This window comes from Halyomorpha halys, unplaced genomic scaffold (assembly GCF_000696795.3).
Source record: "Halyomorpha halys isolate HHAL.00 unplaced genomic scaffold, Hhal_1.1 Scaffold470.1, whole genome shotgun sequence".
In the NCBI taxonomy this organism is placed as follows: domain Eukaryota; kingdom Metazoa; phylum Arthropoda; class Insecta; order Hemiptera; family Pentatomidae; genus Halyomorpha; species Halyomorpha halys.
This window is the reverse complement of record NW_027115723.1, coordinates 767,061-791,433: the sequence shown is the minus strand read 5'-3', so window position 1 is coordinate 791,433 and position 24,373 is coordinate 767,061. Positions and strand designations below refer to the sequence as shown.

The 24,373-nt window shown below is 27.6% G+C and overlaps 2 protein-coding genes across 4 annotated transcripts in view; one reads left to right on the top strand and one right to left on the bottom strand.

The window, feature by feature from the left end:
• Positions 1 to 3,324: 3,324 nt before the first annotated feature.
• CycJ (Cyclin J) lies at positions 3,325 to 11,519 on the bottom strand. Of its 2 annotated transcripts, none has more exons than XM_014424451.2 (7): positions 11,379 to 11,519; positions 11,022 to 11,194; positions 10,809 to 10,940; positions 10,561 to 10,732; positions 10,208 to 10,486; positions 6,652 to 6,811; positions 3,325 to 4,201 (listed from the first exon to the last, which is right to left on the bottom strand). In XM_014424451.2, exons 2-7 carry the CDS (start codon positions 11,067 to 11,069, stop codon positions 4,090 to 4,092), a joined length of 903 nt encoding a protein of 300 aa, XP_014279937.1. In that variant the 5' UTR covers positions 11,070 to 11,194; positions 11,379 to 11,519; the 3' UTR covers positions 3,325 to 4,089. The 2 variants fall into 2 exon arrangements, with proteins under 2 accessions (XP_014279937.1, XP_014279938.1); XM_014424452.2 differs by having other exon boundaries at positions 11,022 to 11,178.
• The window catches only part of flr (actin-interacting protein 1 flr), a 16,007-nt gene continuing 3,136 nt past the window's right edge, over positions 11,503 to 24,373 (top strand). Inside the window, exons 1-11 of one of the 2 annotated variants that reach the window (XM_014424448.3) lie at positions 11,503 to 11,642; positions 11,906 to 12,027; positions 12,817 to 12,907; positions 13,861 to 14,008; positions 14,729 to 14,909; positions 16,450 to 16,605; positions 17,707 to 17,940; positions 18,056 to 18,158; positions 18,634 to 18,848; positions 19,908 to 20,027; positions 20,116 to 20,274. In XM_014424448.3, the coding sequence (XP_014279934.1) occupies positions 11,627 to 11,642; positions 11,906 to 12,027; positions 12,817 to 12,907; positions 13,861 to 14,008; positions 14,729 to 14,909; positions 16,450 to 16,605; positions 17,707 to 17,940; positions 18,056 to 18,158; positions 18,634 to 18,848; positions 19,908 to 20,027; positions 20,116 to 20,274 (1,545 nt within the window). In that variant the 5' untranslated portion in view covers positions 11,503 to 11,626. Of the gene's footprint in view, positions 11,643 to 11,905; positions 12,028 to 12,463; positions 12,483 to 12,816; positions 12,908 to 13,860; positions 14,009 to 14,728; positions 14,910 to 16,449; positions 16,606 to 17,706; positions 17,941 to 18,055; positions 18,159 to 18,633; positions 18,849 to 19,907; positions 20,028 to 20,115; positions 20,275 to 24,373 lie in introns of those variants that run through there. The other variant, XM_024361665.2, reaches the window with a different exon arrangement.

Genomic DNA, 24,373 nt, shown 5'->3' with positions numbered 1-24,373 from the left:
TTTCATTCAGATCTATATCTTAATAACTATCAAAAGCACTAGAAAATCTAAGAGAACATTATTTAAAGAAGAGTAAATTTGCTGAAATATTAGCCCTAAAAGAACTATTTACGTCCAATAGTTTTCGAAATATAGCTTTTTAAAAAGCAAAATTCCTTAAAAATCTACTGAAATATTAGTAGTTAGTTAATTTATTTTTAGAAATCTATATCTCAGGAACTATGTGACGAACATATGTCTATTAGCATTCATATTAAAGCTAGTTTAATGGACTATAAAGAAGTTTATGTCCTTTACCTTCTTAGGAATAGTAGTTTTCATGATATGTGCTAAAATAAATTTATTTATAGTTGTTCGGACAATAAATTTGATTTATGAAAAACTTTATTTCGGATATCTTTAGACGTACTGATGTCTGCCAGCGCTCAAATTAAAGCCAGTTAAATTTACTACAAAATAGTTAATTATGTCTATCTTTGTAGGAGTAGTAGTTTTTATTATATTTGACAAAATAAACTTACAAAATGTTAATTTCTAGTTGTTTGTATAAAATGTTGGATTTTTGAAAAAATATATCTCTAGATCCATAAGACGCACATATGTCTGCCAACACTAAAAATAAAGAAAATTTAACTTACTATAAAGTAGTTTATGACACTTATCTTCGTTGGGGTAATAGATTTTATGATATTCACATAAATTTGGCAAATGAAAATTTATTCGAACAACTATAAATCAATTTATTTTTGCAAAGTTCATGTAAACTATTACTCCTACGAAGATAAACATCATAAACTACTTTATAGCTCATTAAACTAGCTTTAATTTGAGTGCTAATAGACATCTGTACGTCAAATGGTTTTTGAGATATAAATTTTTCAAAATAAATTCACTAACTACTGATCTTTAAGTACGTCCCATACATTTTTATAAAATATTGCTTTTTAAAAAGCTATATCTTGAAAACTATTTAACGTAAATAACTCTATTAGGGCTCATATTTTAGCAAATTTATTCTTCTTTAAATGACGTTCTCTTAGGTTTTCTTATGTTGTTCCTACTTTTTAATATAGAGCTCCAAATGAAAAATTAGTTTTTTTTATCGCTTTGAAACAGCTGCCATTTTTTATTCTCCCTACCTATACTTGGCAGACTCATCAATTTTGACTAGTAATTATACATAATTTTCATTAAAGTAATCAAAAAAATTGGATGAGATAACTGCCTTTTTTCTCCTCTTGGGCTCTTGTACTATAAGCTCTTCACAAATTTCCTGATTTGAATATCCACTATATCAACTACTTCCTGTGATGTAGAGGCTCATAACATGGAAACAGCTTTGCATCGATAAAATCTAAAATATTTTACTTTCGATCATAAAAAATATATATATTATTTGTAGCGTAATAAACTTGGTATGTTACCCTATTTTTAGAAAACTGACCTCTTTTAATTGCGTTAATGAGAAATTTTGAGTATAACTATCTCTTTGAGCAATGTTTCCCCACACCTTTCCCAGTTTGAAGTAGATTCTCAAATATTAAATTTCTCGACTTTTTGTTTTTTCAAATTATTAGGAGAGATAATTTAATGTATAGACACCTCTTCCTACCCCTCCTACTCTCTAAATGAGGAATCTGATTCCCTAAAAACAGGTAACAGTTTGAAGTAACACCTACAGCTAGTCTGTACTATAACTACTTACAGCCACCAGAAACCGTTGTGGGCCAACATGATGCAACCTAGCAGCTAAGACATGAACTACGATCATCAATCTAACGTCTTATGTTTATATATGCATCATTCCTTGTAAAAAATTCAATCATGCAAGTGTAATTACTATGTTATGTATTGTAATATTCCTAAATATATTGATTGAATCATACATGTAGCATATGAAGATGGCATTTTAAAACACACAAGTATGGCTAATACAAATTTGACTATTATTAGTGAATATCCCTTTCAGGAACTATGTAATATAAATTAGTGGATCAGTTAATTCTATTGCTATTTTTGGAAAGATCAAGATGATTTATTATTTATTTTACATTCTACAGATTTCTCCTTCTTCCTATACCCTCTGTCCTATCATCAGGACCTTCAGGGAACTACTCCTTCCCAACTGTAGCGAATACTTGACGCTACTGAGCGAAGTTTCCATTCCTGCAAGGACCTACAGAGAATACCATGCCAACTCCTTCAAGACAGTAAGACAGCGAATACCTTCTGGAATGAAGTTTCCATTCTATAAGTATTTACAGTGAATACCCGTAAAATTTGCCAATCATGTCAATTTATCTCCTAACCAGCATATTTTACCTGTTGACCTCACCACCACATAGCCACCTCAACATGGTACAGCAGTAGCGGGTATTTCCATTTGTATATATGGGTGGATAATATTTGTCAGAAGAATCGGCAGCACTGGTTCTCATCAGACGTCTGTAGTTACACCTAACAGTTTATGATATGTAGTTTTGCAAATACCACAAATGATGAGAAATTAACATCATTTGAATTTATTTTGATAATTTATTTTCAGGAGCTATTTATTAGATGCACCAAAATGCAGTTTCTAATGGTCAACTCCATAGGAATAGCTGATTATGTATCTGCTGCAATTAATTTACAAAATGTTAATTGCTCTTTATATTAAATAAAATGGTGGTTCATGAAAAGCTGTATCTCAAAAAACATTAGACCTTTAAATGTATATTTGTCATCAATTTGAAGCCAGTAAAAAAACTACAAAGTAGTTTATAATGATTATGATAGTTAGAGTAGTAGTTTCTACGATATTTGCCAAATTTATTATGCTAATTTTATAAGTATTCGCTGTAAATCCTTTTTGGAATTTCCATCCTGTAAGGTAATTGCTTATGATCTTGTAGGGGATGATATATCCTACAGGTATTCACTATAGATTCTTGCTGTAGGACAGACAAGGCCGGAAGATTTTAGCTCTCTATCTACTACACCTCTGTAGGTTTATGATTATGGAGAGATCTTGAGAAGTCAGATTGAAATTATAATAGGGAGGGGGGAATCAAATATTAATGAATACAGCTTCAGTATTGGTTTTGAATATTCCATCAAGGTGAATTCAATCTTGAAAAGAAAGAAGGTGAATGCCCTTTAGCTATAGGAGAAAAATTTAATGCATTGATAGTCATATCTTTAGAAAAAAAAATACAATATATAAAAAAGGAATATGAAGTAAATCATAAAACCATTACATGTCTTTTCAACGATCTCAAGATCATGAGGTTTTTAAAAGTAAATTTAAAGGGTATAAAATTTAAATAAAGAAAGGCATTAATATACTTGTTAATGTGATTTATTAAATATGGAGAAAAAATATTTTAATGTTGAGACTTACAATTTATAGTCCTTAGATAATCATATTTAAGAAACCTGTCTTAAATATGCAAAAAATCACTTATAAAAAGAATGTAAAATAGTTTCAGTGAATAATGAATCAAATTGCAGGAGTACACATTCAACTAAGCTAACAATACAAAATGTTAATAAGGAAAATATGTATTTGAAAAATAATATCACAATTGACAGCTCATTATGTACCTTAGGATTTATCAAATTATAAATTGATGTACTCCTTCGAAGACATTAAAAATATTTCTTAGGTGAAATCAGTCAATTTCATATCTTTACAATAACTTATTTGAAATTGTTCTGTAATCTTAAAACAAGATAATCAATATAATTAATTAATCAGTGCAAGAAAATTTCAGACTATAAACAAAATTAATTGTTTCAACACTATACATCAAACATCAGTCTTTATAATAACCACAATATTACAAAATTAACTAATTCTATAACCATACATAATATATCACAACTTCCAGCTATTCCTTTTCCTAATATTTTAAATAAAATTAATAAATACCATCTAGTTATCACAATATAAATCCTTAGGAAGCATTAATCATAAATAGAGACAATCACATGCCATTTTACTTTTTCTATCACAGAATTGTTATCGCCAGTATTTTATTATAAATAATCGCTTCATTTAAAAAATATCCATCATGAGAAGACTTATAGGCCTCAGTACAATGCTACCTAACTAATATCCAATTTTCGTTGTTTGAATAGGTTTTCTGGACTACAGGATTCATAACCTGACTCAGAATGAGTGCCTTCAAAACATTTTGATGAGTAATTCACATTAGCACTGAAAAAAAAAAATTGAAAAATGGAGTAACAAATATATTTTTAAAACTTATTTATAATCAATTAGACCAACAATATAAACTCAACATAGAAAATATTAAATCAAAATAACTTAATCTATGTATGCACCTTCAGTTTCAGTGAAATTTGAACTAGAAAAGAATAAAATTTACTGAGAGGGATTACCAAGTAGCAACATTTAATTTCTTAAGACCCCAAAAAAGTGGCAGTCAGAAACTAAGCAGGTGAACTTCACTTTATAGGTATTGGAGCTTTGGAATAAAAAATATCATAACGATATTTTTTGGTCTGGGTCTAACTTTAAGCACTTTAATAAGATCCTCCCATAACTCAAACAGACATCCTTTAGCAGTAAACTACACTGCCCTGCTTAGTAAGAACACAGTATCTTCAGAAAGTAATTTTTGGGATTCTTATATCATTGTAATTAGGAAAATATGTTTTATTTTAAAACTGTTAAAAATGTAGTAAATATAATATATATGTTTTATTTAATGCTTTAAATGCAATGTATTTAGTCATAACAACTGTATTACTTAAAAGAAATATAATAACTTGATACTGTTCATTAAAAGAGCGGTAACTAAATAACACTTACAGAATATTTATTAAGGAAATGCCAATGTTACAGTTTTTAAAAAAACTAATTCAAATCCTTGGCAGTAAATGCAGTATATAATCTTATAGTGTTATCTAGTAATGATGTATTATGTATCAGTTAGGTATAAATAGTGTAAATGTAACAAAGTAGTGAATTGAACATGAATTTGTCAGTAATGAAAAATAAGCAAAAACATTATTACAAGGGATTTTTTTAAATTTTTGTCCTAGAAAATAGTTAGAAAAGTTAGTAAGCAAAAATGTGGTAAATTCTTAAAAAATCATAAAATAACAACAATAGGTTTGATGAAAAAATATTTCTATAACTTTTAATTTATAGTGGCAGGGAAATAAACTTCTAAGTATGTAACCTTAAAAACACTTACAGGTTAGATAAGGCATTTTTCTCAATAAGTGCAGTACAGATAAGTTAGATATTATATAAACATTTGTTTAACTGGTTATTTGACTCTTTCAGAGCTATCAACTCTAACCTAGATTACCTCTGTAAAGTATGGATAAAGGACAATTACTAATCATTTTAACAACTTAAACATTTAAGTGCATTCAAAACCAATTTTTGAGATTCATGGACTATTTTCCAATGTGGTTCCAAATTTGTAATTAAGATTCTCCTTGAGGATGGCCCAATTGGCTGAAACGTCAGACTTATAAAGAAATATAGATTGTTTTGAGACTAAAATTGGATAAAATGTATTTTACTTAAATAAAAAAAATATTAACCAGTCTCAAGAAAGTGTAAAGATGACATATATGTGCTATTAATTATTTTTTACTAACAATGCCTCAAAAAATAAATTACATTTAATATAATAAATCAATAAAAATTTGTACTTTCTCACCATAATAAGTTTATAAGAATTTTGAACTTAACAAAACAAACTTAATTAAAACTTTAATAAAAAATTATTAAATATTATTTAACAAAGAAAATTAACAGAAATTTCAGGTACAGTTAAACATCTTAGTCAGTAATGCAATAACTTTTATATCCACCTCATTTTGGGAACCAAAATGATCTATGGAATAGAGTTTGTAGGTTACATGGAGGGTAAAATTTAATGTGATTATTGCATGAAATTTGCAATACTTAAATTCCTGTTTTAATTTTCATATTCACTATTTATAATAATAGAACTTTTTAAAAAAAAAATATTTTATAATACAACTTCAACCGATCTGAGCCGATTCATAATGAAAGCTAACAGTGTTAGTTCATAGTACAAGTATAGAAACAACCTGGTAATTACACTAATACTTATTTTTATTCATAACAGGGAGGACTATTAGTGATATTACAGAAGTTAAAAAGTACTAAAGTACAAGTTACTGTTGTACAAGTCAGTGTAATTGTATTAAGTTAAATCGACAAGACTAATAGTATTAGTTTGTACTTTACTATGAAACAGGGTCCAGATTGTATCAACTGACTAATAAGCAGACATATGCCGAAATCAACAATGAGTAAAAAATACATGATGGTTTAATAGCAAATTTTAAAAGCACATTGATAAAGATTCTAGTAATGAGAACATACTTAATTGTCAGGAGAACACCATTAAAAGAAAATAAATAGATAAAATATACTAATAAATCCATGTACATTAATAACTCTTTTTCTTGCAAAAAAAAATTAATAAAAAGAATATAAAACCCTTATGTTTAATAAAACATATTTAAGAATCTTATTCATAATAATAATAAAATGTAAATCTTTATTATAATAATTAATTTATTTTGAATATATTGCTTATTTTTATGATGGATAAAAATAATATCCACAGCAACTCATTAATAATAAATACTAACTCTATAAGCAAACCAAGACATCCCTGAAGATCAGATAGTGTATATCCAGTAACATTAGCAATAGCTTTAGGCCAAACTGGTATGACTCCATGTTCTAAACGAGCTGCTAATAAGCATGCTGCTGCAACTTGTGAGGAAAGAAACTCATGCATGTAAACTTCTAAAAAGAAAAAAATTATTAGGAATTAATGAAAGAAAAATAATGTATATATTTATAGATAGAACATTAAATAATAAAAACTTTTTTAAAAAGTAAAAAGCTATAAAAAATGTTATATTTTTTCAATACCTGAGAAAGGTTAGAAAGCATCAAATACTGAGTTCAACTAAACATAATAAAAGTGTATTGGATCTTAATTCAATAAAAAAGAGAAGATAGAAAAGAGATATTTTTTACAAAAAATTAACTTCAAAATGATATTTATCAGACTTGAATTACCCTTCTTTTTTTTTTTAACACAATAAGTCAGAAATGACAGATGACAGACAATAAAAATGATTTATAAAAATTATACCATTTATTTTAAAACATTTCAAGTTGACCTTCTATAAGGAACTGTTCAAATAATCTGTCTCCTTGGAAAATTTATAATTCTTACTTTGGATATATGAAACTGTTTATTTTCATTTTGAATTTTAATGATTCAATGTGAAATGATAGTTATAAATTAGTTCTGATAAAATTAAATAAGAATAGTTAAAGAAATGAAGAGATTAAAGAAAAATTAATGCCGCATATTCACCAGTCCCACCACTTTAGGAAATATTATTGTGGATAGCAATTACAAAAAAGAATAAAATTACAATAAAAATAGTTTCTAGGACGGTCGGTCCTTATAAGACTCATGAATATTTTACACTAATTATAATAAATCACCATAATTACTAAAAATTAAATCTGATTGATCAATCACATAGAAAGTCTACTCATTCGACTTTCTAGTCAGATGTTAACACTCTGATGCTGTTTCCGGACTTATCAGATCCACGAGGTAGTTTATTTATTTTCATACTTCTATTCTCCTGACTCAGGTAACCAGATATGACAAGTGTTACAACTTTCACCTAAAAAGCATTTGTCCTGTATGTAAGCTCCTGAGTCTCTAAGATATCACATCACTATTCCTGACCTCAGCTTAAAACAATCTGAAATTCCATGCACTCATCCAGAAATGGGTTTTTGAGTCATGTCGCCTCAGAGTAATCGGCCATTTAAATTGGCAGACAATGTTTCCTGACTAGTTTTGTACTGTATAAGTAAAAATTTGTTTAAAATGGCCTGAATTCTCGAGTTTTTTTCTAGGATGAATTGAATAACTCAGTCTGTGTTAGTAAACAAGTATTTCACTTAATTCAAAAGAAGTATATTTCTATAGTTAAAAATTTTATTAAAATGCAACGACCTTTTCAGTCCAGGCTCCAGGTCTAGCAAGAAAACTGGTACAAACTGGCTGACTCTCCCAATTTCATACTTAAATTAATAAATTATAACAGTTTTCATTAATTAAATGGTTTAAAACTTAAATTATAAAAATCAAGATGGTATTAACGACTTTTTACAAGTTGTTTTTCAATTTTTTTTTAAATATGAACTTTCCCCAAAGATATTAGGTAATTTTAACTTTTTTCTAATCTTCAGTGTTTCATCACATGTTTTTCTTAGCATTACAACCAATGAATTAATTGAAGATTAAATTGGTTTTAGAAGATTACTTGTGCAATTTTCAACAAATGTCAATTGTTGTGATAGTGGAGCATTCATTTAAATAAACGAGTCTTATCAATGTATTTATTACACTCTTATCGTTCCTGTTTATTACAACTATTTTTTTTTTTTTTGGTCTGAAAATATTCTATTATAATTACTACCACTTGTAAACAAATCAATTTTGGTAAAAACTTCTGTTCTATAACCCAAGAATAAATGAATTTTTTTCAGAGAAAATCTAATAAAAGATCATGGAATGGCGAACCCAAGGTTTGGTCGCTTTGTCTGCTTCAGAAGAAAGTATTTGGACTACAAAAACCAATTTTAACAAAAATTAAAATATAAACTTCAACAACTTATTAACCATTCTACAGATTTTTTTTATGTTTTACTTTGAAGAGAAATTATTAATAATGTGGAATTAAATTAAAAGAATATTTTTAAATGTTATATTTTAACTTTTGTGATAAAAAAGTGGAAAGAAGCTACAACTCAAAGCAATTATTTAATTTTAGTTATAACTGTAAAAAATGAATATTAAAGTCCTCAAACCATTCAATGAATTTTATATTTCAATAACAGTCAATATGAATTGCTGGTTTCTTATTTATTATTTGGTTAATGATGTCCTCACTATGAGTAGGTAGTCAGGTGGAGTTGATAAGGATTACCATAAATGGTTTGTTATTCTAATAGTACCAAACAAGGATTCAAAACCAGTTTTAATCCTTTAAAATTAAATTTAGAGTTTATTTTTCATGTTTTATTTAAATTCTAATATCATTAATTCAATCAAACTTTTTTTCCTCATAACTTGATTTTTCGACTATTCATTTAAGTTACTGTACGTTGAATTATCACATTTTTAGAATAAATTTTCTTTCATTGCAGATCAATCTGGCAAAGTTAAGATATGTAATAGAGTTAATAAGAAATTGTAGCCCATAAATATATCAACGATTTGCCATTGTCTGTTCCCCTATGTTGAAATAAAGGAATAGTTAAGCAATAGTAATTAGTTTTAAACCTATATGTTCCTAATATTATAAGCATGTTCACAATTTATTAAAAGCATCTACAAAAGCAATTAGTATTACATGCAATTATGCAATTTTATGAATATGTTGTATACAACAAACCTCTTTCATTCAACTGATCCATTGATGTTGTTTTATTCATTAACTATAGTTTCTGTAAAAGAAAGACATATTACAAACTATTTTAAAAAAATCATTAAAGAAAAGAACCCTAACAATTTGTATTACTAGTACCAAAGTCCGGACATAAGTGAATATCTTGAACAGAGATTCAAATTATTGGGCTTGATAAACGATATTTCACTATCACTATGTTAATTCATAATTTTTTTCACTGAATCGGTGGTTTATTCCAAAACCAATGGTTGCAAAAGCATGTAAATGTCTTGGCTAGTTTGGTTTAGTTCTGAGTATTTCCAGAGCATTTCTCTTCTGTTCCAAGTTATGATTCAGTAAAAAAAATAATTTTTTGAAAATCTGGCACATACTTCTTTTTCAACAGGAATGCTTCAATTGTCATCAATATAATTTTTACTTACTTATGAACCATTAATAAATAGAAATTTTATCTATGACAATTTAGTCAAAGTTTTAATTATAACTATTTTTTCCCCATCTCTGCTAATATACAAATCACTGATATGTGACTTAAAGAGGTTTAGCAGGTCCATAAAACCGTGTCCTCCAGCCTGCTTGCTCAGTTGTGTTCAATATCTAATTTCACCTGCCCACTAAATTATCAGGGACTCATTACACTTAAAAATGCACATACACACATAAAGATCAATATAATTAATAATAAAAATATTACCTGTAAGAGAAATGTCTAAAAAATCCCTCATGCTTGATTGTACTAAATCTTGTAAATGACGATGGGAAGTTTCAAAATGATTTGAGTCACCATTCACTACAGAAAAAAGAAAATAATATTCTGCAAAATGTGCAGCAGTAGCAAATGCTACAAACCAATTAAGTGATTCAAGTACATAAAATTCAAGGTACAAGAAATCATCCTTGGTTGTTTCATCATTGACGAATGTTGGGAGGTCTTTTAATTTTGGAATCATGGAATCTTCTTCTTCAAACTTTGCTGAAATATCATTGATTTATCAGAAAAAAACATAGTTAGTAAAATTTACTTACAAGTCAATAGTTGATGCTTACCGGCAATCAAAAGACAAATCAAGCAAATGGCAGGAAGACGGTTTTGTTTAATATTATGACTATCCATGAAAACATCTATTAGACGTACTCCTAAGTGAACTGTAAGTGTAGAAAGCTTCATCTTGACAGAAAGGGATCTTATCCAATCTATTAGCCCTGGTCTAAATTTCAACTGAGACAAAAACGATTTGTTCATTTAAGATGACAACAATTACTAGTACTGTTTGAATAAAACAAAGATGCTTTACCTGTGGCGACCTAAAATGAATTCTTGGAACATTTCTTTCCTTCTTTTTCAAGTAGCTATGAATATCAGAAGCATATGCTGAAAGACACCAACAAAATAGCCCACTTTTGAAGTTCTTTTTCCCCCCTAGCATCTAAAATAATAAAATCGAATTTTAAAAAATAAGAGGTGTTAGGAAAACTATAAAACTGAAAATGATATTAACATTACTCACTATTATGACAAAACTAAAGGGAATCCGTCGGCAATTGTTTGAACTCATTCGTCAAGTTCTCATGTATTTCAGGATCTATGGCAGTAAGATGTGAATTACCAAATATAAACAACTATAACCCTGACTGTACCTTCTTCAAGCAAGCCATGTCTCCAAGCTGCCAAAAGTTAAAGCTTAAATGAAACAAATTAAACATTAAAGCATTACTTTCACCTATATTTTTAATTATTATTTTAAAATTAAACATATATAAACCTGAGATTACCGTAATACAGAGCTTTTAAAACAAATACATTGAACTTCAATTTTCTCAACACCAAAAAAAAAGAGTCATACTTTTTACATCTAATTACTTACAATTAAATTGTTTTGAAAAAATATGTATCCCATTCATTATATTTGAAGTGCAATCCACAGTCATTTTTAATTAGGGTTGAAGTGTGCTGCCATCAAACGGGACAGAAATTCTACTCCGGTCCTAATAAGGGAAGGGGAAAGTTATCGTAGTTATCTGTCAGGCGAAGATTGTTTATTATTACAGGATTCCTCAAAAATATCTCATTTAGGCATTCTGTCCTCTCACCAGTAAAATAAGTTAGTTAAAAATGTCATATTCTACAAGTAAGTCGTTATCACTTCATTAACCATTTGTTTTACTGTTTGTTTATAACCTCAGCAACGAGCCGGTTTTTAAAACTATCATTGCATATGATACATTATCATTCTTTTTGGGTTTTTCAATTATATATTATTTTTCTTAAATCCCAATTTTTTTCGTTCAAAGCATATTCTTGTGTATTGATGTATATTGAATTCAATCCAACCTTTTCTTGAAATATATAAATATGTTTGATACTTAAACATTTTGTTGAATTTTTTTATAGAATACATTTATGCAACACTTCCTAGAACTCAAAGAGGGGCACCTATTGTATTAGGTGGTGATCCCAAAGGGAAGAATTTCCTTTACACAAATGGCAACAGTGTGATAATTAGAAATATAGATGTAAGTAGTTAATCATGCATGATATTATATGTTGCATCCTTAGCATTGAAAAATGTCAACATATTATTGTGAATTTAAAGTTTTTTTTTCTATTTGTCCATTGAATAAATATGATTTAGTATCTATCATTCAATGCATTTTGACAACTTTGCCACTCACTAAATTTTTGTGATTTGAACGATATTTAACTTTCACTGTTGATTTTTTTTAATGAAATTTTTATGAAAGAAAATCCAGCATATTAAGAATGATAATTGAAGGTAAACAACCAATCTAGAAGTTAATTGACATTAAATCATTGATGAAAGCATTTTGTTCTTTCTTTTTTTTTAATTAATTATTGATCAGATGATATGCTATTACAAATTGTGATTTCTCTTATCTTATTAACTGTGATTGATATTATTCAGACTGTCAGTGAAAAACTTCCTCATTAGTGTTGAACTTCAAAAAATGTAAAAACTCTCAGATCCATATTAATGGGCTTTTTGCTCGATATTATATGTTAGTTGATTAAGTTTACACAAATATTTAATATAATTTTAAAGTTAAAAAGATTTGAAAAGAATATTTAGAGAATTATTAATGAAGTAACATTACAATTCAGCCCTCATACAGGTGTAATTTTCTTTTTAAAGCATGGACTCATTTAATAATACCTAGAATTCTACCTTATTAATCATCATGGAAAATTGTATACATTTTTTAAGTTTAGATATCACTTAAACTTTATTACTTTTATTTTTAATAATTGCAATGTATTATATTAATTAGTTTTATCATATTTAGAATCCAGCAATTGCTGACATTTATACGGAACATTCATGTGCTGTAAATGTAGCCAAATATTCTCCTAGTGGCTTTTATATTGCCTCTGGAGGTAAGTTTATTTTTATCAATTAAATTAAAATTATTTTTTTATTTTGTTCTGCTGTCAGCAGGCTAAGTAATTTTGTTAAATGGCAATGCTAGAATTAAGGAATTCTTTTATAATTAATAAGTTCTGATTTTATCAATTTTGTTTTAGTTAATTATTTTGTTGTTTTATTTATTATTTCAATTAACTTTATTAATTTTCTTCATCATATCTTTATCATTTGAAGAATTTTAACTAATTATTTAAAAAAAAATTATTAAATTTAACCAAAATTAAGCAACTTATTTACTCATTCTACAGATTTTTTTAATGTTTTGCTGTGAAGAAAGAAATCATGGATATTAAGAAATATATGGAATTAAATTAAAAGAATATTTTAAAATGTTATATTTTAACTTATGTGATTAAAAAAAGGAAAAAGTTACAACTCAAATTAATTCATTAATTTTAGTTATAACTGTAAAAAATAAAGATTACATTTCTCAAACCATTCAATTAATTTTATATTTCAATAACAGTCAATATGGATTGTTGGTTTTTTATTTATTATTTGTTTGATGATGTATTCACTATGAGTAGGTAGTAAGGTGGGGTTGATAAGGATTACCATAAATGGCTTTCCATTCTTATATTACCATATAAGGATTCAAAACTAGTTTTATTCCTATAAAATTAAATTTAGTGTTTTTTATTGTTTTATTTAAGTGTATTTTTATTTTAGAAATTTAAAATGGAATCAACCTTTTATTTAGAAACAATTTTGAAGTTATTAAAATTATTGTTCATTATTATGATTCTTTTAAAATATCATCAATTTTGCTAAGTTTATTTTCCTTATCAGTTTTAAAAAATGTTCAATTTTTTTTTTTAAATAAATAAATAATTTTTTTTGTATTTGTCTAGGTTATTATGTTGTTTATTTATCTCTTTTTAGAGAAAATTTTCTTTCATTGTAGATCAGTCTGGCAAAGTTAGGATATGGGATACAGTTAATAAGGAACATCTCATGAAGAATGAATTCCATCCAATAGGAGGTCCGATAAAAGACATATCATGGTCCCCAGATAATCAAAGAATGGTTGTAGTTGGGGAAGGCAGAGAACGGTTTGTCTTTTTAGATTTTTTTTTTTTTTTAGATTAATTTTAGTCTTCCTTAATAGGTAATTTTTGAGAACCTTGTGCTGCAGTATTTAAATTTATTATTTGGTTTAATTTACTACTATTAAAATTGCAATTAACTCCACAATGTAATCAAAACAATTTCATAGAACTGTTATGAGGATAACATGAAACTATGTTCAGAATAACTACAAAATTGGTTACTTACTTTGCTCCATTATTATAGTATAATAAACCTTTCTTAAATTTTGCAAAACAAATCTATGTTGTTCATAAAAACCATTTATGGTTAAAAGTATTTTCAATTTCTTCTATCATAATTTACTGAGATTTTATTTTAACAATTGTTTGTTATTGCTGTAATACTCCTGTTACTTTGGTTATCTGTGGGCTGTTATTTGAATTTAGTTTTTCTTATAAAAAAATAATTCTTATGAACTAAAGTGTCATTTTGTATTAAAATTTATGTATTCTGATTTAACCTTTAAAATATCTGTTTAAATATTCATTTCCTTTTTTGGGTAGCTCTAGATTACCTATAATATGTTATCCAGAAAGATAAAAATTTTCCATTCCAATTAATATTCATATACTATATATATATATATATTAGCTGTCGGATAAAGTTTTTATGCAATATCCCATCGAAATATAGTCATTTATTTTTATTTTCAAAGCTTAAGATTCTTCTGATTTATGTTACAGATTCGGTCATGTGTTTATGTCTGAAACTGGTACATCTGTGGGTGAAATTGCTGGTCAGTCAAAACCCATCAACTCATGTGATTTTCGTCCTGCCAGGCCTTTTAGAATTATTACTGGATCAGAAGATAATACAATAGGCATTTTTGAAGGTCCACCTTTCAAGTTTAAAATGACGAAACAGGTAGTACATTTGTATTATCTTTAGTTTTTAAAAAAAAATATGGAAATAGATTTCATTTTATTTTTTTTGTATGCCTTATTTGTTTAATTTATAATAAGAAATGGAAATTTTAAGTCATTGTTTAAGAATGACTTAAGTTGAACATTTTTTCCTATGTGTTACTAATTATAGATGTTTTCATTCAAAATGATATTGGTATATCCATTTTGTAGAAGCAGCATAAAAATGTGTTGTTATTTCTTTTACTACAAAACTAACTTTAGTATAATAAGTATATTGATATAAATTTATGTTTATAGTTCGTATAAATTAAAAGTTTTTTTAAATTTCAAGTAATATCTAAAGTATTCAAATCACTAATTATTTATTCTGTTGAATATTCTTAAATTCTTGAAATTTTCCTACAAGCTGAGTAGATTCCAAGATATTCTTAGCTCTATTAAAAACTAAATATATGAAATTCTATTTTTATAAATTCTGTTCTCTACGACTGTTATGTTATTTTTTTTTAATGTACATAGAATTCAGATTGATTCGTGTGTTTCATATTTATTTTTTTTATTAAACATTTCAAAACATTATAAATTGAATGAGATATGAACTGTTTTTATTAATTAAGGGCAATGTGTATTAGTGCTTTTCCATTCATGCTATATTCACTGGAAAGGTAAAAAAAATTAAGTAAAAAATAAACACCTGAAGATATTTTGAACTAAATTATAACCATTAATATAACAAATTATGTTGTTTTCTATTATAACGGGGCCAAACTTAGTAATATATAAAACTATAACTAAATTGTCATTGATAACTATAAATTGTATCTTGTATCTATAACAATTTGGTCATAGTTTTCTCTATAACTAATTTTTAACCAACCCGGGTTTGTATTAATTTCTATCTATAAACTCCATTAAAATCATGAATTTTGAAAAATTAGAAATAAAAGATCAATTTATTAATATTCTCTCTATTATTTACAAAATATTTGTGGCTTTGTGAATGAATATAGTAAATATTATATGTGTTATTTTTATTTATTTATTTTATTTTTTTTTGCATTCATTCTGTCAGCTATCAGCAAATAAATAAACCAAAGTAGATAGCAAATAAATAAAACTTAGATCAGTAATCTATAATACTTGAGTAACCTTATACAGGTTAGATTATAAAAATTAGAAGAATTGTGCTTTTGTTGAAATATTCTCATTCTCAAAGTATTCAAAAAGAAATTAAAATCAATAAATTTATTTCGAAAGATTACCTACAAGCTATCAAATCTGATAATTAATTAACTTAAATTTCAAATTTTATTTTAATTTTCAAAATCATTGTATTTAATTAAAAATCTATGACATTGAAGAAGAACAACTTTTTTCTTCAATCAAGAAAATATTCTTTTTAATTGATATTTATAATTTACTAATCTCTAGTGTGAGCATTTACAGATGTGACATTAATTATGTTATATATTAATCAAATTTTAATATTCTTCTGATGAAATCATTATTGTATTTTACTTTTTTTTTTTTTTTTATAGGAACATACCAGGTTTGTGCAAGCTGTGCGATATTCTCCATCTGGAAATCTTTTTGCATCTGCTGGTTTTGATGGAAAAGTATTCATATATGATGGTACCACTGCCGATTTGGTTGGAGAAGTTGGTAGCCCTGCACATAAAGGTGGTGTATATGCTGTAAGTACTAATGAATCGCCTTTTTTGAATCTGTTGAACAGATCCTTTATCAACTTCCCCTGCTCAACTAACATAAAATTTCAGCTTATGTCATAAAAATATTTAAATGATATTTAAATATTATTTGGTATAAGTCATTTTTTAAAATTAGAAATGCTTTAATACTTATATTAACGATATAATTAATATAGCTATTCCTGGACGAGGAATCTTGTATATGATTTCTATTCTTGTCTGTAGTACATTCAGAGTATAAATATTATTATGGAAACAAGTTTATTTGTGTAAACAATAATATATTATTGAGAAAGACTATTTAAAATACATAATTGGTAAAGCTTCATATTTTAACTGTTATTTTTAACACAGCCATTGTATTCGGACTGTGTTAAAGAGCAATTAACTTAAATGTAATTAGATTTCCCCTGGAAAATAACCCCTAAGTTTAACAGTTGAGTAATAAGACCAAGTAGTAAACTTTTGTTAGCTCAGTATTGTTTTCGCTGAGACCAGTATGTTCCAACAGTCCTATTCAGGTTAAAATTTTTAATATTGATTTGTACCCTCTCAATCTGCTGACTTACTATTGTTAAGAGTTTTTTAACCTCTTGAATTTTAAAATTACTATTAATTAAGTTGTAGCGAGGATTTGAGAACTGAAATGTAAATTTGACATCTACAGAAAATAACCTTTGTTTTGACTCCTCGTTTGTCGAAATCTCCTCCTCGAGCTAGGAAAGGGCCTATTTTTTTTTTTCTTACCTCCTGGAACAAAGAAATAAGCAAAAAGGGCCTATAGGGCCTATACTATTGAATTATACATATATACACCATTGACTTTTTTTTTAATAATTTGCCTCATATTATATGAAAAGCTACTTCATTACTTGGGTTGGGGTGTTTTGAATATAATCTTAGCAGTAATGTAAAAAGTCTGATTTAAACACTGTAGGATGGAAAGGATCCCAGTTTTAAATTTTGTATCAATTTTTACCAGAACTATTATTTTTGTTATTAAGTATTTCTTATTAGATTCAAATTTAAACATGAAAATATTATATGGCTTTTATCAAAAATTAATTAGAATTTTCCTTCATGTAGGTTGCTTGGAAACCTGATGGAACACAGTTGTTGACAGCTTCAGGTGATAAGACATGTAAGCTTTGGGACGTTGAAACGAGAACCGTAGTCAGCGAGTTTGTTATGGGCTCTCAGGTAGAGGATCAGCAGGTTTCTTGCTTGTGGCAAGGCCAGCACCTTCTCACTGTCTCTCTCTCTGGTTTTATTAATTACCTTGATGTTAATAACCCTGATAAGCCCATCAGGATTGTTAAGGTAATATACTTTCTCATATCAATGTCATATTATTATCAATAGCCTTAAAGCATAAATTTTCTCCATATATATTTCATTAGAATAATATTAACAATCTTTAATTTAATCTCCCAAGGGCCACAATAAGCCAATTACTGTGCTTGCTCTCAGTCCAGACAGAGAAAATATTTATACTGGATCTCACGATGGATTTATAACTTCTTGGAATGCTAAAACAGGTAAATTTGTTTATTTTTTAGTTCACTCATTCGGAATTACTTCATTCATTTTAGATATGTATTTTTTTCTTTAGTTTACATTATACACTATATTTCCTATCTAATTTCTTCTTCATTATCATTTTCCCTTCTACTACTGTGCCGTGTGAGTACCTGCTGGTAGAGCCAAATTCATAAATTTGAATCCTGTAAGAACTGCCACATCCTCCTTCAGTCGATCCTCTTCTGTTAAAGGCCTCCTTGAAACCTTCCTCCCCGGGCTTCCTGGGTCTTCCCTGAGGTCTACTTCCATTACTTTCTTACATGATCTTCTTATTGAATTTAAGGTGAAAATAAATATAAGAAGATGGTCAGGGTTGCAGTCAACAAAAGAACAAATAGTTTAAAACTATTTGTTGTTTTTTTGACCGCAACCCTGACCATCTTATATTTAAATCTTTACGGTCAACTATATATACATATATATAATATTAAGGTGAAAATGATCGTGTGGAGGGAGTTGGCCATGGTAACCAGATAAATGCAATGAAAGCAGAAGATACTCGCATGTACACTTGTGGTATTGACGACTCTGTTAAAGAAATAGATCTCACGTCGAACAAATACACTGGAGCTGAAGTAAGGCTTGGTGCCCAACCACGAGGAATGGACGTCAAAGAAGGTTTTGTTGTTGCTGCTAGTGTTAAAGAGGTAAGATAAATAATTAATTTGCTGTTTAAATTTTCTCTAACCTTATTTAATTTATTAATATCAATATTACTTAGCCTTTTGCTGAAGTTTACTACACTAATTTATACTCACTTTTTTACTATTTAAAAATATTTTGTTTTTAATGAAGGGTTAAAATAAAATCTATAAAATTATGAATGTTTCCGGTTCTAATATTATTCTTGAAAACCTTTGATAAAGGTAATAATCAAAACAGTTCCACCAGAAACTCACAAAACCTTTTCCTACTGAATTTAGAGTAGATTAAAATATCTTTTTTTTGTAGTACAGTCAACTATAGACCAGTTTAAGGGGTCTCAGTACAAAGTTTTGGAGAAGTTCTGATAAGGGCCGCCCTTAGCTCAGTGGTTAAGACACAGTCTTACCAATTTGTTGTCTATTGGCAGTGCCGGTTCAAATCCGGCCTGGGACGTCGACTTTTTTCATTGAGTGGCGGTCCCACAAAATGAAGAACTTTGACCCCCAACCTTGGTCAGGCAGTATAGGACTCCAATGGGAGTCTTGGCCAAAAAAAAAAAAGAAAAAAAGTTCTGATAAAGAATTTTAACATTGAGACCTCCACTTTTCTATGGAAATGTATTTTAAAAAAAAATTAAAGTAATCTTTTTTAATTAAAGGAAGGAGGTCCGGGTTCATTCAAAAAGCAACTCAAATACTACACAAACTACTGATTAGGATCCAACGTTTTGCCCCAGTTTGCCGGGCTAAAAAAAGATACAAAAACTAAATATATTGTAAACATTGTAAGAGAATAAGATGACATGAAATAAAAAGTAAAGTAAGGTAGGACCAAAATGATGTAAAAAAAAAATATGTGTTAAAAATAATATAAAAATGAACAAAGTAAATTAAAGATAGTAAAAATAAGACATACAATGGTAAGAATAAATAAAAAAGAAGTACAGCAATTAGTATTTATCATAAAATAAACAGTAGAAGCAACAATAAATTGAAAAATAGATATGATAGAATTTTTTTATTTTCATATTTTTATAATTAATTAGTTTTTTGTCTGTTTAGATTATAGTAATAGAGCAAAACAGAAAAGTCAATGGTCTTCCGATCAACTATGAGCCATCTGCTGTATCGATATGCCGAGAAGAACCCCTTGTTGCTGTGGGAGGTTTATCAGACAACAAGGTTATATTTTATTTCTGGTTATTTTTGTTCTGTTATAATTAATTATATTACTTTAATAAAACAACTGGTTAATTAATTGTCTTCACAGGTTCATATTTTCACAATGAGTGGAGCTAGTCTTATTGAGAAATGCACCTGTGAACATTTAGGACCTGTTACAGATTGCTCTTTCTCACCAGATAGTAAATATCTTGTTGCGTGTGATGCTAACCGAAAAGTTATCCTTTATACCGTTCCAGAGTTCCAGGTAATGTATAAACTTATGGCAAGATTACTAGATAACTTCAAAAGTATAGTTTTAAAGAAACATAATTATTAGTAATTGTATTAGTTTATTATGTAAGATCAATAACATGGCTCTCTCTGCCTTCAAAGAAATGCCTGACCAGAAATACTTTACAGAGTTTGATGATGATGTTGCACAAGTCCATAAACAACTTGGACTACCTTTGAAAAAGTTTTTCTCAGCTTACTTTCCTTAGACTACTTTATTCTTAGACAAAATCTCTCCTAAAGAAACTGGTTATTGTATTGATCAGAGGTTTCATAGGCCCATATCTCGATCATTTATGAAGATGGAGGAAAAATTTAGTGTTTTAGGATCATTATATCAATCAAATGTTAAGATAAAAAGATCCGAATAATTTTGGTTTATAATCTTCACCTATGAACCTTTTTGTGATCCAAAGAGATAAAAACAAATTTTAGGTTTAGGTTTCAAGATAATTTTTTTTTTTTTAGAATCCAAAAATTGAATTTTAAAATATCTGCTTTCTACGGCCCTTCTCCAAGATTCCTTGGTCGATTATTTTTAGATTTAGTACTGAAGGGACAGGTCACCACAGGATGATCCTCAAAACTCGACAGAAACATCCACTTTTCTATTTTTCTAGTAGTGGCTGATTAGAGTTTTCTTATCTTGGCCATTTATGAACTTGAAGGAAAAATCTGGATTGTTTTGGAATCACTATAAACAATCACAAACTTATTTAGAAAAAATTAATAAGTTTTTTGGGCAATTACAACTTACAAGCTTGTCATTTTTAAGAACATAACTATCTGCACCTAAAGTGGACTCCCCTTGAGGCCATAAAGTCGACTAATTTTTTTAATTGTTTTGGTATCTACAAAAAACAATCATTTAGGTTGGTGAACTGTCTTATTGTAGTTTGACTTGAGAGGGAAAATGTCTTATCAAAGAACTGTAATTTGGCTGGCTGATTTTCCAAAACAATTAGAAATCATGATTTCTTTTAAGTTTCTACTTGGTCCTGTAATAAATCTTGGCAAAGCCATATCAATGTGGTTTTGGGCATAAAAAATAGTTTTGCTGCATTTTCCAACTTAATCCTTTGCCATTCTCTAGCAATAGCCTATCTTGTTTTTTCTAATGCTTTCAATGCTCCACTCTTTTTTCTTTTTGTTTTTTCTGAAACACACTATGGACGTATTCCAGTAATTTTAAGTAACTAATTATCTTTTACAGCATGTTTCCTCACTCCATTAATATATCCTTAACTTTTAATTGTGAGGATTTTTAAAGCGTCATTTATAATATTCATGATTATAAAATAAGAATTAACTTGAAAAACACGAAAATATGTTTCTTCTTCATTTTTCATTTCTCAATTTGTTATGAAGAGGTGAATAATTATAAATTCACTAAATTTACCTCTTACCTAAAGATTCATAACGAGGTTTAGACTATCACCACTATGACATCAGTGGGCCTCCATAGGCTAGCAAAAATCAGAATAAGCTTATGTATAAAGTATATTCATAATCTAAATATAATATTAAAGATAAATAAAATTAACATGAATGGAAAGAAAGTCACAATAACCACTAGTGAAAATAAAACTAAACATATATTTTTACTAAACTGAAATTAAAAAAAAAAAAAAAAAATCTGAATTAAAGAACGTTAATGGACTGAAAAACAATAAAAATAAAAATGAACAGGAAAGAAAAACAAATTGAAATATAAACCCAATATGGGGTTATACACAAAAAAAAAAGTGAAATTTTTCTGTAACTGTCTGTAATTATAAAATGATGATTTCGTTGACTGACGACTATGAGGAAATCTTCGGGCCAAAGACATAAATGAATTAAAGGTGAATGAATTCTGAAACAAAATGTTGTTTCATTGTAATATTGTAGCTGTTCAGACAAAACCTCATTGTGAAGTGAAAATACGACTGCATGTATAGTTGAGCGGAATTAGTTAAGGCAGCCCAGGTTGATACACATTGTCTTCTGTGTGAAGTTAATACTATTCCTATTTACATTTCTAGACATCTTCTGTATACACAACATTTATAATAAATGTTAAAAAATATCAATTATAGAATTTCGTTGATCGCAACAACCATCAATCAAGAATAATGTTGATATATAATAAACAAAAAATAACTTTGAAAACACCATGTTTGCCCCTAACTAGGTTTAAACACTTTTTGTATTTTATTCTGAAGGTCCTCTTTAGCACAGGATCCATATTTGGTGCACTTTCTCTAATAATTTGCAACATGTTTTAATTTCTTATTTTCACATAGGAAACATTTTTTCATACTCGTTAATTACATTTCTTGCTAGGTCTGAACCTAACTTTCAAAGGTAACTTTAAAAAAATTAATGAAGGATACATTTTTGTATTAAAACTCACTCATCTTCTGATTGGAGTACGAAACAAATGTTATTCTGTATCCATTAATTAAAACTGTGATTTTAGTAATTCTTATCCAAAAGGCTTTTTCTGATTTCTGATGTTTAAATTAGTTTTCATAGTTGAAGAACACCCTGACACTATAAGGTATATGGGTTTGTTGAAGTTCATTTTTCTCTTCAAATTTATTATGTTTTTATTTTTAATTACTATTATTTAGTTTCTTATATTTATGTTGTCTTCTTTTTTTTTTTTATGCTTCTTGTTGGATCAGAAAGTAAGTTTTATTATATATTTTACTCTATGTATTTATTTAGATTATACAAAACAATTAAAATGGATATAATAAGTTCATTAATAAAATAAGCAGTTCTGAGATATCGGGTAATTTTTATAAGACATTTTTTTAAAAAAATACAGTAATAATACAATTTTTTTAAGCATAAAACAATAATGCATTGTTTCAAAACTTTTCTCACTAGTTGTTATATTTTTCAAGCAGCAATTATGTGAGTCATGCCTTTATCATTTTAAGCTGATCCTAACAAATCTTTTTAGGAAATTTTTAAATGATAGATTTATAGTTGTATGTACTATTATATTATTATAGTATAATATATATAAATAATATAATATATAAGTATATAGGATTTATTTCATGATAAACAAATATACTGTTTTGATATGACTAGTCTCAATTTAAAGCAGTAAGGTTCGCTGTGTATATGGGGACTACAGTTTGTCCAAAACACCAGTTTATCTCTCAGTAAATGTCAACCTAGACTATTTGGGTCCTTGGGTAGATTTATTTTTTGAGATTTCTCAAAAAAAAAATTAATAAAAAATAAAATAAATTAAATCACTGTTAGTTATTAACTTTTAAAGAATAACATCATTTTTATTTTATTATTTATCAACATATCTGGCTTGTTAGACAATGTGGGTGTTCACAGCAGTGGGAATCAACGCATTCCTGTGTTACAATCTACTGCTACAGTCAAACAAACTTACAGGTCTAACTCAAAAATCAAATTAGTTACTGCCCATAAATAGTTGTTCATGTTTGTTCAGCTTTCACCACTGTATACTGTATCTTGATGTTAGTTCAAGGCTAAATATATTAAATATACAAAGTTGAAAAATTTGTAAGGAATAAATTATCGAGGTTTATTTTAATTATTATTAAACTCCTTTTCAAAATGGCGAATAGGAGAAATGTAAAGGCATGATCGTCCATCTCTTTTCTGTTATATAACACAGTAATTGCCCTGTACATTAATTATAAAATATTTCATAAAACTATGGAAAATTAGTATTCATAATTGAAATAATACCCATATGTGTAGGCTTTATTTAATCATATATAATATATATCATTATCATATATAAGGCAATTTAATCATATATGCTATTTATTTATAAGTAATAAAAGATGTCTTGGGTGTCAACTGCTTATTTTGTTAACTTCTTTTTTTTTCTTTACATTACTTGACTGAAACATCATACCAGGTCATTCAAAAAGTCCTGTCGTTTTTTGGGGGGAAATTATAAATAAATAAATATTTTCAAATAATCACCTTTATTCATCAAAATATCCACCGTTACAGTCGGTAACCTTCTCCCAACGAGATGGTAAAGCCCAAATTCCTTCCTTAAAAAACTGTTGATTTTTACTGCA